At 39.8% G+C, this 17,817-nt stretch overlaps 3 protein-coding genes across 8 annotated transcripts in view; 2 read left to right on the forward strand and 1 right to left on the reverse strand.

The window, feature by feature from the left end:
- Position 1: 1 nt before the first annotated feature.
- Positions 2-10,244, forward strand: LOC111266671 (SWI/SNF-related matrix-associated actin-dependent regulator of chromatin subfamily A containing DEAD/H box 1). 3 transcript variants are annotated; one of them, XM_022844354.2, is made up of 18 exons: positions 2-862; positions 2,189-2,244; positions 2,420-2,472; positions 2,917-3,112; positions 3,417-3,681; positions 4,134-4,301; positions 4,572-4,720; positions 5,081-5,174; positions 5,315-5,397; positions 5,618-5,740; positions 5,881-6,083; positions 6,224-6,387; positions 6,783-6,873; positions 7,120-7,216; positions 7,527-7,724; positions 8,062-8,291; positions 8,499-8,694; positions 8,946-10,244. In XM_022844354.2, the coding sequence occupies exons 1-18, from the start codon at positions 802-804 to the stop codon at positions 9,180-9,182; spliced, it is 2,664 nt and encodes an 887-aa protein (XP_022700089.1). In that variant the 5' UTR covers positions 2-801; the 3' UTR covers positions 9,183-10,244. The 3 variants fall into 3 exon arrangements, with proteins under 3 accessions (XP_022700089.1, XP_022700090.1, XP_086827130.1); XM_022844355.2 differs by lacking the exons at positions 2-862; positions 2,189-2,244 and having other exon boundaries at positions 2,420-2,548; XM_086971004.1 differs by lacking the exons at positions 2-862; positions 2,189-2,244 and having other exon boundaries at positions 2,448-2,572.
- On the reverse strand, positions 8,533-13,894 carry LOC111266676 (uncharacterized). The gene is made up of 2 exons (XM_022844363.2): positions 12,602-13,894; positions 8,533-8,669 (listed from the first exon to the last, which is right to left on the reverse strand). Exon 1 carries the CDS (start codon positions 13,681-13,683, stop codon positions 12,610-12,612), a length of 1,074 nt encoding a protein of 357 aa, XP_022700098.1. The 5' UTR covers positions 13,684-13,894; the 3' UTR covers positions 8,533-8,669; positions 12,602-12,609.
- A 3,200-nt stretch (positions 13,895-17,094) lies between these two features.
- The window catches only part of LOC111266670 (uncharacterized), a 7,045-nt gene continuing 6,322 nt past the window's right edge, over positions 17,095-17,817 (forward strand). For 2 of the 4 annotated variants that reach the window (XM_022844348.2, XM_022844351.2), the window contains exon 1: positions 17,095-17,286. In XM_022844348.2, coding sequence (XP_022700083.1) covers positions 17,169-17,286 — 118 coding nt within the window. In that variant the 5' untranslated portion in view covers positions 17,095-17,168. Of the gene's footprint in view, positions 17,339-17,456; positions 17,550-17,817 lie in introns of those variants that run through there. The other 2 variants (XM_022844350.2, XM_022844352.2) reach the window with 2 other exon arrangements.

Here is a 17,817-nt window from a genome sequence, read left to right on the forward strand (position 1 = left end):
GATTGTAAAGGGTCTTGAAATTTATTAACTGAATTGTTGAACAGATTGCTCTATGGAAATATTTGCTTAAATTTTTAGTTGAAAGCAGCCTGGCTGAGCTTTCGTGCCAGGTCTCTTTGGGCAGCATAGAGGGTCTTTCAGAGTTCGGTGTCTACAAGGCGACCTATAATAGTCAGCTAGTAGTCTCATCAAACAAGCGGCTCGCTAGGGTATTCTGCCACAAAAGTATCGTCTCGTAGAAACGTATTGCTTGGCAAATATCAAACATCATTGAACTCTACCACTGAAGGCGAAAAGCGAAACGAAACTATATTCAATGGCTGTACTAAATTTGGCGCCCTTTTTTGACTATCTAAATATCCCAGTCGTTCCGCTGATTAACAACCTTGAGCATTTAACAATGAATTGTAGAGCAGACGCCTCAAATCTGCTCATTGCTCTTATTAGTATTTCCGTATAAAAATTATTCTTAAAACATTGGTAGTCCTCCAAGCTTGAAGTTAATTCTTATACCCTTTACGGCAAGATTCCTTGTTCATTCTCTAGGCGCATCCAATGCATTTAGTCAGTACATGGATTCCGGCAATAAACCTACTGCCCCACTCTCTCCCAAAGTAATGCCCGGTCGTGTAGTTCTGCAGAGCGCTCCGCTGAAGACTGCACCAATACGCCTAGCTTTGTTTCAGATTTCAGATATAACAAAATTTTCTAAAGAGTGTCGTCAACCCTTTGTGTGTTTATCATTAAAGTGTTTTTACTTCTAGTGTTTACTGACAGAGGCGGGATACAGCGTGCGTCAAAATGTCTGCATCATTCCTGGAAAAATTTAAATACCGGGGCAGTTCACCGGGAAAATCAGATGGTAGGATTTGTTTGGCAATGATTGGTAACACAATACTTACATAGAGTCTGTTTCACGCCAGCATATTTTGTAGTCTTTACTATGAGTGTTTTTTATTACCTCCAAAATCTTGTCAAAATATTGTATTGCCACAGAGATCGCTGTTTTTAATGACTATTTAGATTCCTGTATCAGATGTATCAGGTACTTGGAACACAACATTTTATTTTCGGGGTTTTTCATGCCTGCCATTCGACCAGTAGGGAATTCGATTAGAATATTTTGCTTCATGGATAATGCATTTTATTTGGCCTAACATAAGCAATAGAACAAGGACATTGAAGGAAGTCGAAGAAGTTTATTTAGTAAAGGAAAAGTTCATTTTTGTTGTGATAGAGTGTACGGTGCAGTTACAATGCTTTCGAAGAGATTTGAAACTTATAGGACTTGTGCAGAAGGCGAAAGCTTTATTAGAAAAAAAACTACTTTTTGGACAGAGACGATACTGGATTTTGTTGTAGTTGTTGAAGCCTAAAAATATCGTAACACTTGCTGAAACAGTTAGTGATTCGTGTCAACTTGACTTATTCGGGGGAATCAACTTCATATCCGGCCGGATTTTTCTTTGAACAATACCTCTGAAATTTTGCGCAGATGCCAGAGCGTCGTTCTTTTTTTGTAACGCATGCACGTATCTTATAAAAGTAAATGATTTCGTAAGTGGATTATTGTATAATCTGATACAACCTAACATATGAAGCACATATGTACTAAGATATTTGAAAATGCAGTTTGAGTAATAGGTCTCTATTCCTGACATGGTGGATCCTTCAGTCCAAGGGGATAGTTGCGTTTTCTAGAATTGTACAAACGCACTAAAAACAATAAAAGTGACATCGCTTTCCTTAAGGCTATCAAGCGGTGTCAGTTGACAAAAACATTTTCTCACGCATGGCATCTCTTCAATAAATATCTTTATAACAAACTTAAATTAACTGTCACCATGGGTGAGTTATGTAGCCTCAGCTTATAACTGTGGTGAGTTCGAGCTCCTTCCTAAACAATAATTTTAATCTACCCTTAATCTTTTAATATATTTGATGAATAAGTGACATATAATTCGTCGCTCAATAAACATAATCAACTATTCTTAAGGAGATCCTGCCTGTCAGGTATTATAGTTTTTGATTCTCACGGTTGTTTCGAAAGAGCGCGTGTTATACTTCGTCCATTAAAATGCTTCAGCGATTCGATGTGCCATAAAGACCGTTTGTGGGCAGTAATGGAGAAATTACTTGGTGACAATCTACTAGAGATCCTTACTAACACAAACAAATTCAATTTTAGATGAGAAACAAACAAATGTTCATGCCTCAAACGGGAAAGATATCAGCGGAAATAGGGTAAGCTTAGAATAAACGCTGATGCCTGGCCGTTTTGTTGAAGGAATTCGCGACGTTTTGTATATATATATGCATATATTATAACCTTGAATATAATTGCTTTGTAAATATATAAGGGTCAATTTTGATTTTTGGACTAATAATTTTTCCAATGTATGAATCGTTCTGTTATCAGGATTACCCAACCAGCGCGGAGTGCGAGAGTCTTCTAGAACAGTTCCAGCTCAAGTGGGTACTCTCGCATTCATCGAAGAAGGCACTATCAAACATTTTTATAACAGGAACCCATCGGATCAAGTATCGTGTAACTTAATCAGACCTGCCTTCGGTGATTTTTATAAAATAACGATTTGACTCAATTATTGAACTTAATCAGTGCCGTTCACTGAATGAGAAAGTAATTCACGTAAATATATATAAAGATTGATTTTTTTTGTTAATATTATAAACATTATTGGATAATCTCTATATCTAAATCTATCCAATATGTACAAAAAGGTTGTTTTAGTACTGAGGAGATACCTAAATTGTATACTTGTTTTTTGAAATGGTAAGTCAATATTTTCATTGTGGTTAAAACGAGTTTAACAAGTAAAATTTCAGTCATATATTTTTCAACAGTTTATTTTTCGCAGTCGAATTTCCTTAGCCAATAATCTGTTCGGTTTCCAGGTATCCTAATATAGACAAAATGGTAATTCAAGATACGTTGATCTCACACAACTGGAATCGGGAGGCAGCTCAAAAGCAACTCGACATGGATCACCCACTGCCGAAATTGGCATATGTTGGTGATGCTGGCCCCGCACACGATGGACCATTAGATGGCAATCGACAGAACGAAGATGGTGAAGCGACCGTGTTGAAGGTGAGTAAATTCTGCATATATGAACATCAGTATTCCAGGCAGAGCACTGCGAGGTATTCGTCGTACTCGAACTCACTGTATATATCGACTAGGTTGTTCAATGCTATTTTGAAAACTTGCCAATTGCAAGTGTAATACATTTAATTATGCAACTTATGGATGTCAACCACGCTAGGCTAGTTTAAGTGCAGGCGACCGACAATGTCAAACAGCAAGTTCCAACAGTACGAAAACCGCAGTAACTAATCAGATTGCACTAATCTGCTATGTAATTACGTCGTGTCCACATTGCTTTTGTTTGTAGAAGGTACAGACGGTTGGCCGTGCCAGTATGATCATAAAAGGAAAGAATACGCATAAATACGCTGCAATTAACGCAGCTCAGAGGGATGGACAACCATTGAGTGGAGATAATCAGGACAACGATGGTGATGATATAATTGTCAGAAAAAAGAAAAAGAACCAAAAGACCAAAGATACCCGGAAGCGGGCCAGATTCGAGTTCAGCGATGATGATGGCGACAAAGACGAAGTCGCTGCGAAGCGGGAGAAAATTTACAATAGCTCGGGTGAGTTGTTGGTAACAGACCAAGTTTTTTTGCTCCTTTCATCTTGAGTGAACAGCATCTTTGTAAAGAGGTCTGGTCTATTGAGCAAAGGGCGGTCATAAATGGTCAACATTTCCGATAAGACTGAAAATCGCATGGCGATAATAACAGAAGGGACGCAACCAAGACAAATTAGGTCAACACAATGTTTGACTACAAGCGGACATTGCATATGGAGTCATTGCGATCAGACCAGGGGTCTTTACCTTCTCGCAGCCAGAGGTTTGACTAACAATCAAAACAATATATTTTACTGCAGAAAAGGAATAAGAGGAAACCACATTACCACCAAGACTCCTAACAAGCTTTGGTCATCACCAACTTTTTTACATTGGAATCTCTTTACTCAGAGGTTATACTAGCGTGAACTGATATAATAATAAGTTCTTCTGATTTCGATCTGAAAATTACAGATTCAGATTCGGAATCAGAGCAGAAGTATGCCGTAACCACGGAGGTAGCAAACGTGAGAAAACAGGTAGTTGATTTCTTAAACGATGCGCCGCCACTTGAACTTGGATCTGTACCGACGTGTTCAAACAAGCGTATTGAGAAGATTCTTTCAGTGCGACCGTTCTCAAGTAAATACAACGGTTTTTTCTTCGCGCATCCATTCCGCAATACAACTGCACGGGGGCATGCAGTCATCTTTATACAGGCGTATATAAAACTTGCTTTGGAAGTATTGGCATGGACGCAATGCTTTGTCTTCAACATAGTGTAGCAATACAGTAGTCCTTAACGAGCTTTTATTTACAACTGTTACTTTGCCTTGAAGTTTTGCTTTGTATTTTCCTCTCAAAGCATATAGATACATACTGAAAAAGGTGGTTATTATGGGCTTGTTTCAGCGTATGCGGAAGCCGTATCTGCTATGACGTCAACGCCTGGGCTAAGCCCTGAGATACTTAATGAAGTCCAGTCATTTTTAGCATCGCGAAACATAGTAGCTAAGCTGATGAGCAGCTGTGAGGGGCTAGTACGCGAAATGAAAGTACAAGTTCGTTTTTCCGTTTGTGTTTTTTCAAAAATGTTTGCATCTTAATATATTGTTAAAGCTCTCTCTCTATGCGAAATTGCCTTCCTAATGGTGGGACATAGACCTGTTCATCAATATCACCCATTTCCAGTAGCAATTACGAATGATTTTTTTAAAGTAACATTTACAGCCATATTAACACATCTGGTTTCGTGAGCTATTTTGAACTCTGGAAATTCTATTAACAGATAGATGTCCATATAGATAATCAAATGATACGCATTTTATAGTACTGCATTCTATATTTGATTGTATAGACGTCATCCCGTATCTGCTTTATGCAATCATTTAATGAATCTTATGTTCTGTGCTTATGTTTAGGTGGAGACCATCCAACAGCTTAAGGAGATGAAAATCAAACAGCAACCAAAAAGTGTCAGCGATCATTTGAAGCTAGCCCCACATCAGCTGATAGGTGAGGCAAAATGCTAAACCTGTATGCTTCGAACAGAACAATGAGGTTCTTTTAGGGGCTGAATAACTGCATCTAACTGTATATCTTATGTACAGTACAGGACGGGTAACGGTGTATGCGATTATGTTACTTCTTTTTAGGGATCAACTGGATGGCTCTGCTCTACGAGAAAGGTCTTAACGGGATCCTAGCCGATGAAATGGGTCTCGGAAAAACAATTCAGGTCCGCTTCTATTTACGCAACTACTTGCAAGTGCAACACTGTCAACTTTCTTCTAACTTCGATAGCGATATTCCCTTCGCAGAATCCTTTAGTTAGTTGTCTCATCATTCGTTGAAAATATTAGAAAACCTTGCATTTGGTTCTTTCTTCTGTCACTCATTTGATTTAGTCTGTAGCTGATAGTCATATTAGGTACTAACGCAAATGTCTTTGTCTATAGGTTGTAACGTTCCTAACATGGTTGTTGGAGCGTGGTGAAAAGGGGCCTCATCTCGTTGTAGTACCCAGCTCAACTCTGGATAACTGGCACCGCGAATTTAGCACATGGTGTCCCCAGCTCAAAGTAAGAGAATATCTGACCGGTTATTTGGAGCGATTTAGAAACACTTTCAAAGGTTTTGAGCAGGCTCTATAGATCGGCTTGTAAGAAAATCTGAAAATTGTGCTATATTGTGCAGTATTTCTATACGTTTTTCCATACAGGTGGTCATTTACTCGGGCCCTCAGGAAGATCGTAAAGCACTTCGTCTCGACGTAGTCAATGGTCGCTTATCGATGAACGTAATTTTAGCAACATACAATACTCTAGCGTCCACACCTGAAGACCGTGGATTCTTCAAGAAGCTACAGTTTGTCTATGCTATCTTTGATGAGGCACACATGCTTAAGAATATGAACTCGCAGAGGTATGAATCTTGTCATTGGTATTTGAGTGCTTATTCTGATACGAGACCGACCCGTTAAAATATAATAATATAGCGCATCTTAGGAACACATTCTTTTAATTAGTCGTTAACAATTATTCATTCGCAATATTAACTTTCAGGTTCCAGAGTCTTATACAAATTGCATCATCTTTTAAGCTGATGCTGACTGGAACACCTCTACAGAACAACCTCATTGAACTGATGAGTTTGCTTACGTTCACAATGCCGCATCTGTTCTGCAATAAAACGACTCACATGAAATCCCTTTTTAAAGGGTCAAAAAGTAAGTGTTTAAATTGCTCTCCTTCGTTAGATAGTGTTCGATTCTTTCTGCTAAACACGGGTCAGAAACCATACGGTCACGCAAAAACCCCCTACAGTATATATCATGCCCTACTGTTTATCTCGGTAAAGTAAACTCCATATTAGCTATTATATGTGAAGTACTTATGAAAGGCACAAGCACATGGGCATCTAATTGGAGCAAAGCGCTAGTAGGAGACGAATAGCAGAAGCAATGAACATGCACAAATCCGAACGAGCAATAGATCTTTATGGACTATATCAACTTCATATTGAGGTTAGATGTGCACGCCCTGGCTTTAAAAAAAAAACTAGCAATTATTGATTCGACAGACTATAATCCGTTTTTTTTTTAAATTTTTTTTAATTTCATAGCCAGTGGTGGGGAAGAGACGGCAAGAAACGTCTATGAACGGGAGCGAATCAAACAGGCCAAAGCAATCATGCAACCGTTTGTGTTACGGAGGTGAGCTAGTTTGTTTCTGGAACAGATGCAGCATTTATAGTTATATGAAAAATGATTTATTCCAGGGCGTTTCGACATTTGGCATTTGAGAATCCTGCCGATATTGTATTGCTATTTAGCGTGGAGAATATGCTAACGAGTTACTGGCGGCGAAAAGTCGATTAATTAGTCTATTATATATATAACGATTCGCAACTAACCTTAGTAAAATGTTACACTTCACTTATGTTTGCTGACGTATTTTAGACTAAAGGCTGATGTCCTTGGGAATTTGCCAACCAAACATGATAATCTGGAAAAGGTGGAAATGGTCGAGATCCAAAAGCAGCTCTACAAGAAAACGGTAATTACACTTATATTATCATTGATGTGATATACGACACTGAGTGAATTGTTTCTATTTATATTAAAAGGCTTTAGTTATTATATTCTCCTGTAGCTTTCTAACGACCGCTAAAGAAACTTGTAGCATCATAACATTCCTGACAAATCGTTTAGAAATGTCTTAATTTGTATCTTTTGAAATTGCGATTTGACACACGGCTCTTTAGATGCGAATACCTTTGTACTTTTAAGCTTTAAGTTGTTAATTATGTTTCCTGAAAACAGAAAATAATGGATATTTTTCAAAAACGTTATTATTCATAAAATAGGTGACAGCATTTAAACGTTCAAAGGCTGAACGTCGCCTGGACGAAGACGTCAATGCCGAAGGTTCCGTTTTAATGCAGCTACGCAAAGCCGCAAACCACCCGCTGCTATTGCGTACCCATTATAGCGACAATAGGTTGCGACAAATGGCAAAAATCATTTGCAAACAGCCTAGCCACAAGGAGTCTACGGTCTCGCTGGTAAGAATACGTCTTATTATCTCGGTTAGCAAAGTTGTTTAGATGTGAAACTGCGTTAACATAAATTGTTATGAGAAACTTATATAACGGCTTATATAACTTATATAACTTATCATAACGGCGACCAGACGTTGCCTTCTAAAAGTAGGGTAAAGTTATTTTAAGTTTCTTTGCTGTACCGTGTTGAAAATGGATAAGTAGCTAGATTGAGAAAAAACAAAGTTGGAGTCGGCTATAGATTCAATTTTCATGTAAGTTTAATACAGAATCCTTATGTTGGGCAAACACAAGAAGGCAGCACCGTTTCTGAAAGTTTTCTGAAATATGAATCCGACAGGTTTTCGAAGACATGCAGGTGATGAGCGATTTTCAGCTGCATTCGCTTTGTCTCCAATTCGGTAACTGCCTCAAAGAGTATCTACTGCCCGACGAAACAATCACTAACTCTGGGAAATTCAAGTACCTCCAAGAGTTTATCCCATCTCAGCTGAAACAGAACAATCGAATTCTCATCTTCTCTCAGTTTACCATGATGCTTGACATCATTGAAAAGTTCTTGTATATCGAGTAAGTTATGGATCAGATTTATTAGACACGAGAAGCTACGAATACATAGTGAAAAATTCGTACGTTTTATCTACCTATATCCATGAAGGAACGTAATGATTAATAGATTTATATATAGCATATTTCATTTACCCCAAAAATAAAGTTTTTGAGCTCGTCGCTCTTATGTCGGTATGTCTCAGTTACAGATTGCATTTTATATTACAGGAAGTACAATTACCTGCGAATCGACGGTTCGACACCAGTGAGTGACAGACAGGACTTGATCGACGCATTCGTTAATGACGAAAATATACCAATATTTCTGCTATCAACTAAAGCTTGCGGACTTGGCATCAACCTTACGGCTGCCAACGTTGTCGTCCTTCACGATATCGACTACAATCCATACAACGACAAACAGGCATGCATTTTATAGTATTTAGCGCTCTGTGTTCGACGTCTGTCTATTGATAATCTGGAATCTATTCATTTTTCTAAAAGAAACCTTGATACATAGAATATACATTTAGCCATTGCAGATGATAGACACATTTATAGAATTATATCACACGTGACCGAGGCAGGACATGTGGTTTTAGTACACGGTCAACTTAGAGATGGTTTCATGAAGTTCTTTTCATATATGTGACTTTGTTTTCGATTTCCTAACAGGCGGAGGATCGGTGTCATCGAATTGGCCAAACACGCGAAGTGCACATTTATCGACTGATCTCAAAAGAGACAATCGAAGAAGCGATGTTTGCTGTCGCCCAAAAGAAGCTCCGCCTCGAACAGAGAATCACTACCGACGATGGCGAGGGCACTAAAGATGAGGCTCAACAAGATAAAGCTGTCTTAGGCCAGCTATTGAAACGGGCACTGGGTGAAGATGATCAAGACGAAAATTAAAGTTATTCCATGCGAAGCAGATGGTTTCACCGAGTGCGGAAAGCGAGCAACCAACGTATTTAATAGAGTAGAACAGAATTAGAAGGTCGGTTAACAGGGAAAAAGTCGGACATATGTAAGGTGCCTATAAAAACGAACAAGTGCAAGCGGATCTCTGCTAAGGATCAGCATTAACTGTAGTTGTATACGAATAATATTTTAGAACATAATGATAAATAAATATCCGATATTATTGTATCGGGTATTTACCACTAGCATTCGTATACTAGTGTTCATATTCGTCCGCTTTTACATCTGCACAACAGGGCTGAGGAGGTATTGTGCTGACAACTTAATTTCGAAATCTCACTGAGAACAATAGTTGACATCGTTTCGTTTGAAAATATTTGTAGCAATCGTATTTATTATCCTGTAATTAGGTATTGTCTCTGTGAATGTATTCAAAATGTAGCCGTTCTTCCACAAAAACAGTGTGTCAGGCAATCAGCCGCGATTAGTTAGTTTTCTTTATTATTTCTGACCATGCTGCAGTTAGTTTCACACACTCTACATATGCCATGATGGCAAGCTCTAGAGGGAATGCGAAGCCGAATAGGTTAACACAATTATTGTTATTACGTGTATACGTACGATGTTTGTGAACCAGCAGTTGGTAGCGGTGGTTTGAATTTAGTAGGTCATCAGCCTTTCGACTGTTAGAAGTGAAACAGAACGAGCCAAATTTATTTGCAGACGCCACTCGGGTGACTACAGGACTACGTACAATGGTTTGTCACTTAAAAGAGCGGTGCGCTGTCCGTGCGTAAACAAAAAACTAGACAAAAAAAACTGCTAGGCAAATTCGTAACAAGAAAGATAGTAATTGCGTACGTTCTCTAGACGGCGTTAAATCTATTTTGTAAACAGGACCTGGGATATATCAAGGGACACAATAAGGTTCAACCGTTTGAATACTTTTTAAATGTCTTAAATACATAACAAAAGAAGTGCAGTTGCATGAAATGATCCTCTGTAAACTCTGTCTGGTACTGATATTGTTTGAATAAACGTTTCAGATGTGTATTTATCTGTTGTCTTTTTTGGCTGGCGATTACGACATCTAGCCCGTGTCAGCAGCACGCTATTATTGTGTAAGAAATCGGAAGTGATGTTTTAAATGGCTCCTGGAACTCGAAAAAGATGGCTATGTAATTCGAATTTCCACAGTTATTGGTGAATTATATTTGATAATATAATTCGCTCTATTACGATAGGCTAACGTTTGCTTTTCCTTAGTTAGTCACCTTAGCTGATAGTCCATAAGGTTCGCTGCAATTACACAGCATTAATATTAGAATTTGTTGCTTAGTTAAAAGTAGTGAAGAACACAGCACAGTAAATGTTGTCTATGACCTAACCTAGCACCCGCGCATTATTCATTTCTTACTTTACCGTCGTTTGTGATTTGTGGGGGTACGCCAACAATACGACGTAGGCTAACTGTTTCTAAGGTGATCTCCTAATAGTTGGCACGAGCAATCGCAAATCACTGTTTGGTTTCACTAAGCATCGAATATTATATTGATGATGCTCATCGTTTTCATGCCTATACACTTTATATCTGGTCTATAACGCAGATAGCGTACTTAATTTCATAATCATTATATTCTATCAACAACACACGATATGCCACATTTGCAATCCATTTTCTCTACTTATTTTTCTATTCTCTCGATTTCCCTATTTTCTCTATAACTATTAGTTAATGGTGTTCTATGATAAGACTGTCGTGCATTTTTATTTTGCAGAATATGAAATTTTCTTCTGCACAGGGTCACATACAGATGTTAGATAGGCCAGTACAAGTAAAACAGGAAGTCATTGGCCATACGGTATTTCCTTTTGGGGGTTTTTCAATTCTTCACGACGAAGCAACGATACCGTCTAATGCTAACAATGTGTATCTCAGAAAGGTAGCGAAGGACCCTACGTTTTATGCTTTCGAACCCGGACGGTTTTCGACAGGAAGGACAGCGATTGACTATTTTTAAATTCCACTACATAACCTTACGTCTTGATTTGCCTATGCATTGCACACGCTTGCAAGGTATCCCTCAACGGACATCAACAAAGGAACTTCAATTGATGTACAAGCCGACCGTTATCTAAATCAAGGGAATTGCACGACCATATGTTCCACGGAAATATTTTTGTTGAAGAACGTCACAGAAAACGAAATGCAGCCAACACATGGAAGTGCCTATTAATCAGCTCGATCGTTTTAGAGTGTATGTTGACAACAAAAAGTACATGCATGAGTATATACATACATAGATCATATTAGTAGCTAGAAAGATAGTACGTACACTTTTGCCGTTACTACAAATTTACGTGTACTGATTTTCCTGTTCAACCGAACCTTCTCATGGTTTCGCAGCTATACGAATCTATAGGCTACGCTTGAACTGCCCTTTAACCTCTGTCATAAGATTATGTAACAGTTATAAAAGTTACTTTACCGTCACTGGGCAAATACAAATTTAAGTTAATAAAGCTTCGTGCCAGCTAGAAAGCAAGCAAAACACTGTGCTTAGTGTAGATCGATTAAACACACATTCTTACGTTCAGTCATGTCAGCTACGTACGTAGCACCCAATTACGAAGACTAATTAGGCTCACGAGCTGCGCGAGGATATGAGCAAGGAGTACTGTGAGAAACTCATAAAAATGAAACAGTTCTGCTTCACATCATCATGGTCCTGCTCACGTTTGTCTTATACCATTTTTTACTTAAAATAGTTGCTCTGTCTAGTAATGTTTGTTGTTGACTTCTTTTGAATACGTGTAAAGATAACATTTATCAAACTTTATATGCTCGTAACCTAGGATTAAGTTACGAGCATATCAAGATTCACTTTCTAGTGCTAATTTTTACAGTAGAATCAGCTAACAATAAGTACACACTGTAACATTTCGTTAAGACAATGTCTTTAGAGGTTCTGTCAATATTGTTCTTAATTCAATATTCGCGATCCTCAGCGATGGACGTCATTTCTGGCAGCAGTCTTCTGCTGTCGTGACCATACTTTTCGTTTCGATACGAGTATGATACCTTAACGCTGAAGGCATCTAGGGCCAATTCAAGAATATCTTCCAATAAGTTGCACTCAATCTTCACTGCACATCCTACGCACGTAAACTTTGATATTTCGTAAGATCCTATCACATACGACGTCGAAACGGTAGCAAGTTCACTGATGGTTTTTGTTAACGGTGCAGTCCAATGAATTATTATCCAGTCGCACTGTATCGCAACACCGTGCGGATAGGTACGTCCGCTACAATGGGTTTTATTTTACCTTTTATTTCAGCGTTTTTCTAGAACCATTTTTGGCCGAAACTTGCCATACTGCAGTTTTTAATTTTTTTTACCGACTTACCCATACTTTTAGACGTTCCTATTTACTCGCATCTTTTTTTTACGGATTCGTTTTTCGCGTGTTTTTGTCTCCGCCCGCTCAGCTGTAAGCCTTCGATCACGAATCATCGGCAACGCAGATCTTTCGTCACGCATCTTCGTCGGTGGCTTTCTTTTGCCCTCAAGGGCGGGAAATGTGTTGGATTTTGCCGCGCAAGTTTTGTCCTCCTCCAACATTGAAACTTCCGATTTCGGTTCATCTGAAGGAAGCGGCTCCGTTATTTTCGCCGGTTTCATTACGGATGATTCCTTGTCGCTCGTATTAGCCGTGAGGAGTTTTGGGGTTAATGGCGTTTGAGACGTTAAGATTTGCAGTTTCTTGCTTTTATATTGTGCCATCCTGTAATTCGACTTTGATGGTGGTACTGACCTCGTGGTCGACTTTAATGCTTGTGAGCTAACTGTTAATGTCTTGATATTGGCCTTGGGCTCCTTCGGGCTTTTCAGCGGTGCGTTGCTGGTCGATGACCTACCGTCCTTTGGATGTGCACTGCCCTTTGGTCCAAGCAATGCTGGTCCTACGAAATTTAAATGACTCGAAGATTCTGGAACACCGGCGAGTTTCGGCGGTCTAGATGCTGTAAGAATGGAATTCGTTTCATCCTCTACTAGATCGCCTAACTGAGCTCTTTCTATTAGTGTGGCATTGGTCTGAGACATCTGAGAAAATAAGCTGTCCATTGTCATCCCTTGAGATGTCTCCGAATCATTGGCATGATCTGGCGATGTCGGTTCGGATTTTCTGTCTTTCGACATTAGATCGCCAGTCTCTGAATCATGATATGCGTCTTGAACCTTAACATTGGTAGGGTCTTCATCCAACTGTTCGCGTTTTACAGCATCCTTCGGTAAAAGGTCGCTCATCCTAAGGATCTCTAGTGCTCTAGCCTTCGGAGCTTTTGGATATGAATTTTGCTCTTTCGTTGTTTTCACAGTGTTTGCTGTTTTCGCTGGCTTTAGCGATCTTTTCGTCCTACTTTTCGCGTTCGTATCCGACGACTTCGCGGTCTCCACCGAATTGAATGATGTGGGAAATTTGGGCATAGACTGAATTTAGCCCGTTGGTGGGACACCGGCCTTCAACACGGTCAAGTCGAGGTAAGCCAGTTTATGCACTCCTTTCTTAGTTTTGACCTGTACATAAAATTCAAGCAAATTCGATGACGAACTTTTGGCAAGCCGGGTGAGTCTGCTGAGCCTGATCGATCCCAGGCGAGCAGCAGCACTTTGCTTTTCAACAGTGCGCGCTAACGATTATTGAAGGCCATGGTTAGCAGAAATCGTTAAAATTGATCCGCTCTTTTTAACCTGGTGAATGCATAGTTTTAGCATATTCGGTGCGTCATTTATTTTCCGAAAAGCAGCGCCGTACGTGCTAACTGTAATATCCTTTGAATTCGTGAGGGTCAAGTTTTCTGTAGCGGATACTGTTGCGGATTTCGCAGTGGCAATTCTGATATCTTTCAAATAAGTTTAGTTCTGTTCAAGTGGCATCATTTGAACTAGGCGCTTTTGTGGTGACGCTATTCGTTGTTAGCACAACCGCTGTCCGGGTTACCGCGTGGCGCAGTCATAATAGCTGGTACTCATGTTTCTCTGCGTTTACCTTAGGGCCGGCCTTCTTATTCAGGTCGTTCTTCGTCCTCATATTACACTTCCAGTTCTGTTGTCAACTTTTACCCCAATAAAAATCAACTCTCAATGATTTTATTTTTCTATTTTTACTCCCTGCAGGACCAATTCTTGTTTCCATCATCGATTTGGTCAATGCTGCGGTGTTCGAAGCAGCTACACTGCGGTCGTGCTGCCCGTACGATCGTAGATCATAAATATACAACGATGAAAAACACGTCTGGAATGCCAGAGGCTGGACCCACAGCGGTGGCGATGCTCATTCGATGCTGACCAACAGTGCAGTGAAGCTCTTGCTTCTCTTTCAGATTTCCTAGAAAGTTAAACCACGGTTTTTACAATATAATATGGACGAAGCTATTACATATATATACCTACAGACGGTGATAATGGTATCAACTGGTAGCGACCATATGAACGTGTAGAGTTTGGGACTCATGAAGTAGCCAGGAGAAACCACAGAAGTAATCAAATGTCGATATGGGCCTATTTAGATTTAGCGGACAAACCGCTTGTTTGGTCACTTGCACGAAGTTAGAAATACAGTTCGAAGTTACTAGACAATAGCAGACGTTCCTGGAATAGCTTATTGTTCGAATCCGGGCATAGAAACACTTGGTTTCGTGCTGGGAGCTAGCTGTCTGACGGAATGCCTAAGGGTGATGCCACATAGGATGTAGGTGACATTCTAAAAAATGCCGTTAACCTGCGGAAAATATTTATTTTAATAATAATAATTTTAAGGCAGTGAGCAAAGATGGGGTGTAATATAATAATGAAATTGGACGACGCCAGCATGATTTAGCTCGAACTGATCTTCTGCGTCGCAGCAAGCTATATTGGCAAGGTTTTCATTGACCCATGACGTCGCAGACCTAGGTGTTTTGATATATCGAGTCAGTCACACGTGCTTAATACATTACGCCTTGCCTCAAGTAGTCCGATATGGTTGGTATATATATACTTGAGGATTTCTATATTACAATGCTACATTTCCAGAAATTTTATGCTTAGGAATAACTCCTACATAAACAGTCAAATTATCATGCCTGTATGATTGTTTTTGAACGACCCTGCACATATAATCGCAAATGTGTAGATCCGAAATTAACTATTCATCAGGATCATACTTGCGTGACATATATTAACCAGCACAACTATCAGCGTATTTTCTTTCAACCAATATGAATTTCGCGATCGTTCCTGCAAGGCCGTTTGTTGAAGTGTAGTGTGTTTCCTGTGCAATGTTTGAATGTTAGTTTTGGGCTTCGTTAGACGTTGGGTTGTTGGATGCATACGTTACTCTATTCCTTATTTTATACAGATTGTGAAGCGTGTACAAGGGGCCTAGGAATCTGTGAGCTCTAATTGCCATAGGTCTGCAGGATTTAAACCCGCTTTGGGTTGTCGTTGACATTCGGCCTGTTCGCTGCCGTATGAATTTTACTGTGTAAAAGCATCGTGTGTAGTGGTTTAAGCTGGAACAGCGTCCTACTATCCTGAACATTAACGGCACGCATTCTGTTTATCGAACTCGCTTTCGGATGTACCACTGCCATATAGATCGCCAGGCTCGCGTATGTGTCAGCGCACTCCCAGTGTTACTATTTTACAGTGGACGTGTAAATAAGGGGTTCATATTCTAAGTAAGCTATTTATCTAGCTATGCGAATCCCTTAGCTGGTTCCGTTATTGCTAATTACTAAGTGTACTCTTTGTCGCTAGACGATTCCCGCATTTAAAAAGTGCCCATTTTATACAAAGGTATAAAACTATGAATGGCTTACGGTGAGCAGTGGCCACTGCTTATAATGATTAGAGTAGCTAGTCCAATGAATCTACCATACATTCAGCTTTTCAGATGCGAGTTATCATCTCCCTGCCGGCAAATTTTGTACTGCAGCAATGAAGTGCCTTCTACGTCATACAGAATAGAGAAACTTGTACAAACGTCAAAAGCTGGAAATCCAAGGATGTACGTGTAGAATAGAGAACAAATTAAGACTGGCTCTGAGCGAGTTGTAGAGGACGTAATAAATGGAAGGTTGTATCAGGCTGAAATGATTAGGAATACCGTTTAAATTCTAGCTTATATTCAGTGCTACTTTTCCGTTGGCGAACGATGAAAAGAAAGTGATTTCTATGTGGAGTTTGAGTATGACGAATTTTGTCGTCACGACGTAAAACGTTTCCTTGAGTAATCCTTGGGATTCACTAGACCTAACGTGGTGCGTAATATTAATGGTATTCTCGTTGAGCAAATATGCGTCCTAATTTCAAACACTGCGTTGCTAGATACTTGCATTATAACACGTCGGAAATTGACTTGGTATAACTTCGGTAAGCTGCAATATTTTGCTACTGTTTTTTCTTTATTAATATATCATACAGAAAACGTGCGAAGTGCGTTGCGTTAAGGTTTTTTATTACAGATTTTATTATAAAATAGCTTTGGGAAGTGCCTATGCGTAAAATGCACATAGCTTCTATATAACCATCGCTAGTTTATTACGCTTGTCGTTATATCGCGCAGTATTGTCTAAATTAATCTAGCATGTTGGAGCTCCATATAATGCTATAAGCATATCACATAGACGATCTGTATCGTCAGTCCTATGATAAACGCCCGAAAATTCTTAGATGTGAAAAGATGAACGCGTGAATCGATGCATAGCATGATCCGATTCGTCCAGCGACTTTGCGTGCGTGCGCGCGTGCGTGCGTGCGTGCGTGCGTGCCTGCCCGCAACTATAGGCTGGGCCCGCGCAGGCCACCTTCGTTTCGACGTAGTTACATCGCACACCGAGGTGGATGTTTGTGTTGTTAATGTGAGCGCGCAATTCGGCTACTCGTAAGGTTCTCGGAACAATCGACAGGAACGCGTCTCCGCACTAACTATGCCAGCATCGGCATTTCACTTTGCGTTCAACATTGTCATATGTGACACAAATCTGACACAGTGTATACATGAGGCACAGCTCGAGCCGCCTTTCTTGTTCAGCAAAACTGTTCTCGGTACGACAAGGCAAGAACACGCATTCCAGTAGTGGCCAGTTTGTGTGTCAAGGTAGCGTGAGAAGTAAATGCTGATAGTAAATTTGTGAACTATTGACTAAAATATTGAGCCCGCTAAACCCGCATGCGTTGTTTGTTGTTTTCGCCAGCAGAAACGGCACTGGTGCACGTGTGAGCGCCCCGGGGAGGGGGGGTGAGGGCGATTGAGATAATTGATGGAGTTGCTTTGTCTACGTTGTACATAGTGTACATACAGGGTCCAAGTAGGTTTTATCTTGCTCAATTTTTGATGAACACAGCAGTTTTGCTACTGCTACCAGCAGTACTATTGAATTTTCGGATATCGTGTAATCAGAAGTATATTAGCTTCTTTCATACTGCTATATCGATGAGGGTTCATTGATTCGCAATGGGGATTTTCAAGTTTGCTTGCTTACGCTAAGATTTTAGAGGAGATCAGCACCGGACAGAAGGTTTATTATGAGTAGATATTTAACGTCAGAGGATGTCTTTCTAAATCCCCTATACATA

The sequence above is a fragment of the Varroa jacobsoni genome, unplaced genomic scaffold (assembly GCF_002532875.2).
Source record: "Varroa jacobsoni isolate VJ856 unplaced genomic scaffold, vjacob_1.0 scaffold_1107, whole genome shotgun sequence".
Lineage (NCBI taxonomy): Eukaryota > Metazoa > Arthropoda > Arachnida > Mesostigmata > Varroidae > Varroa > Varroa jacobsoni.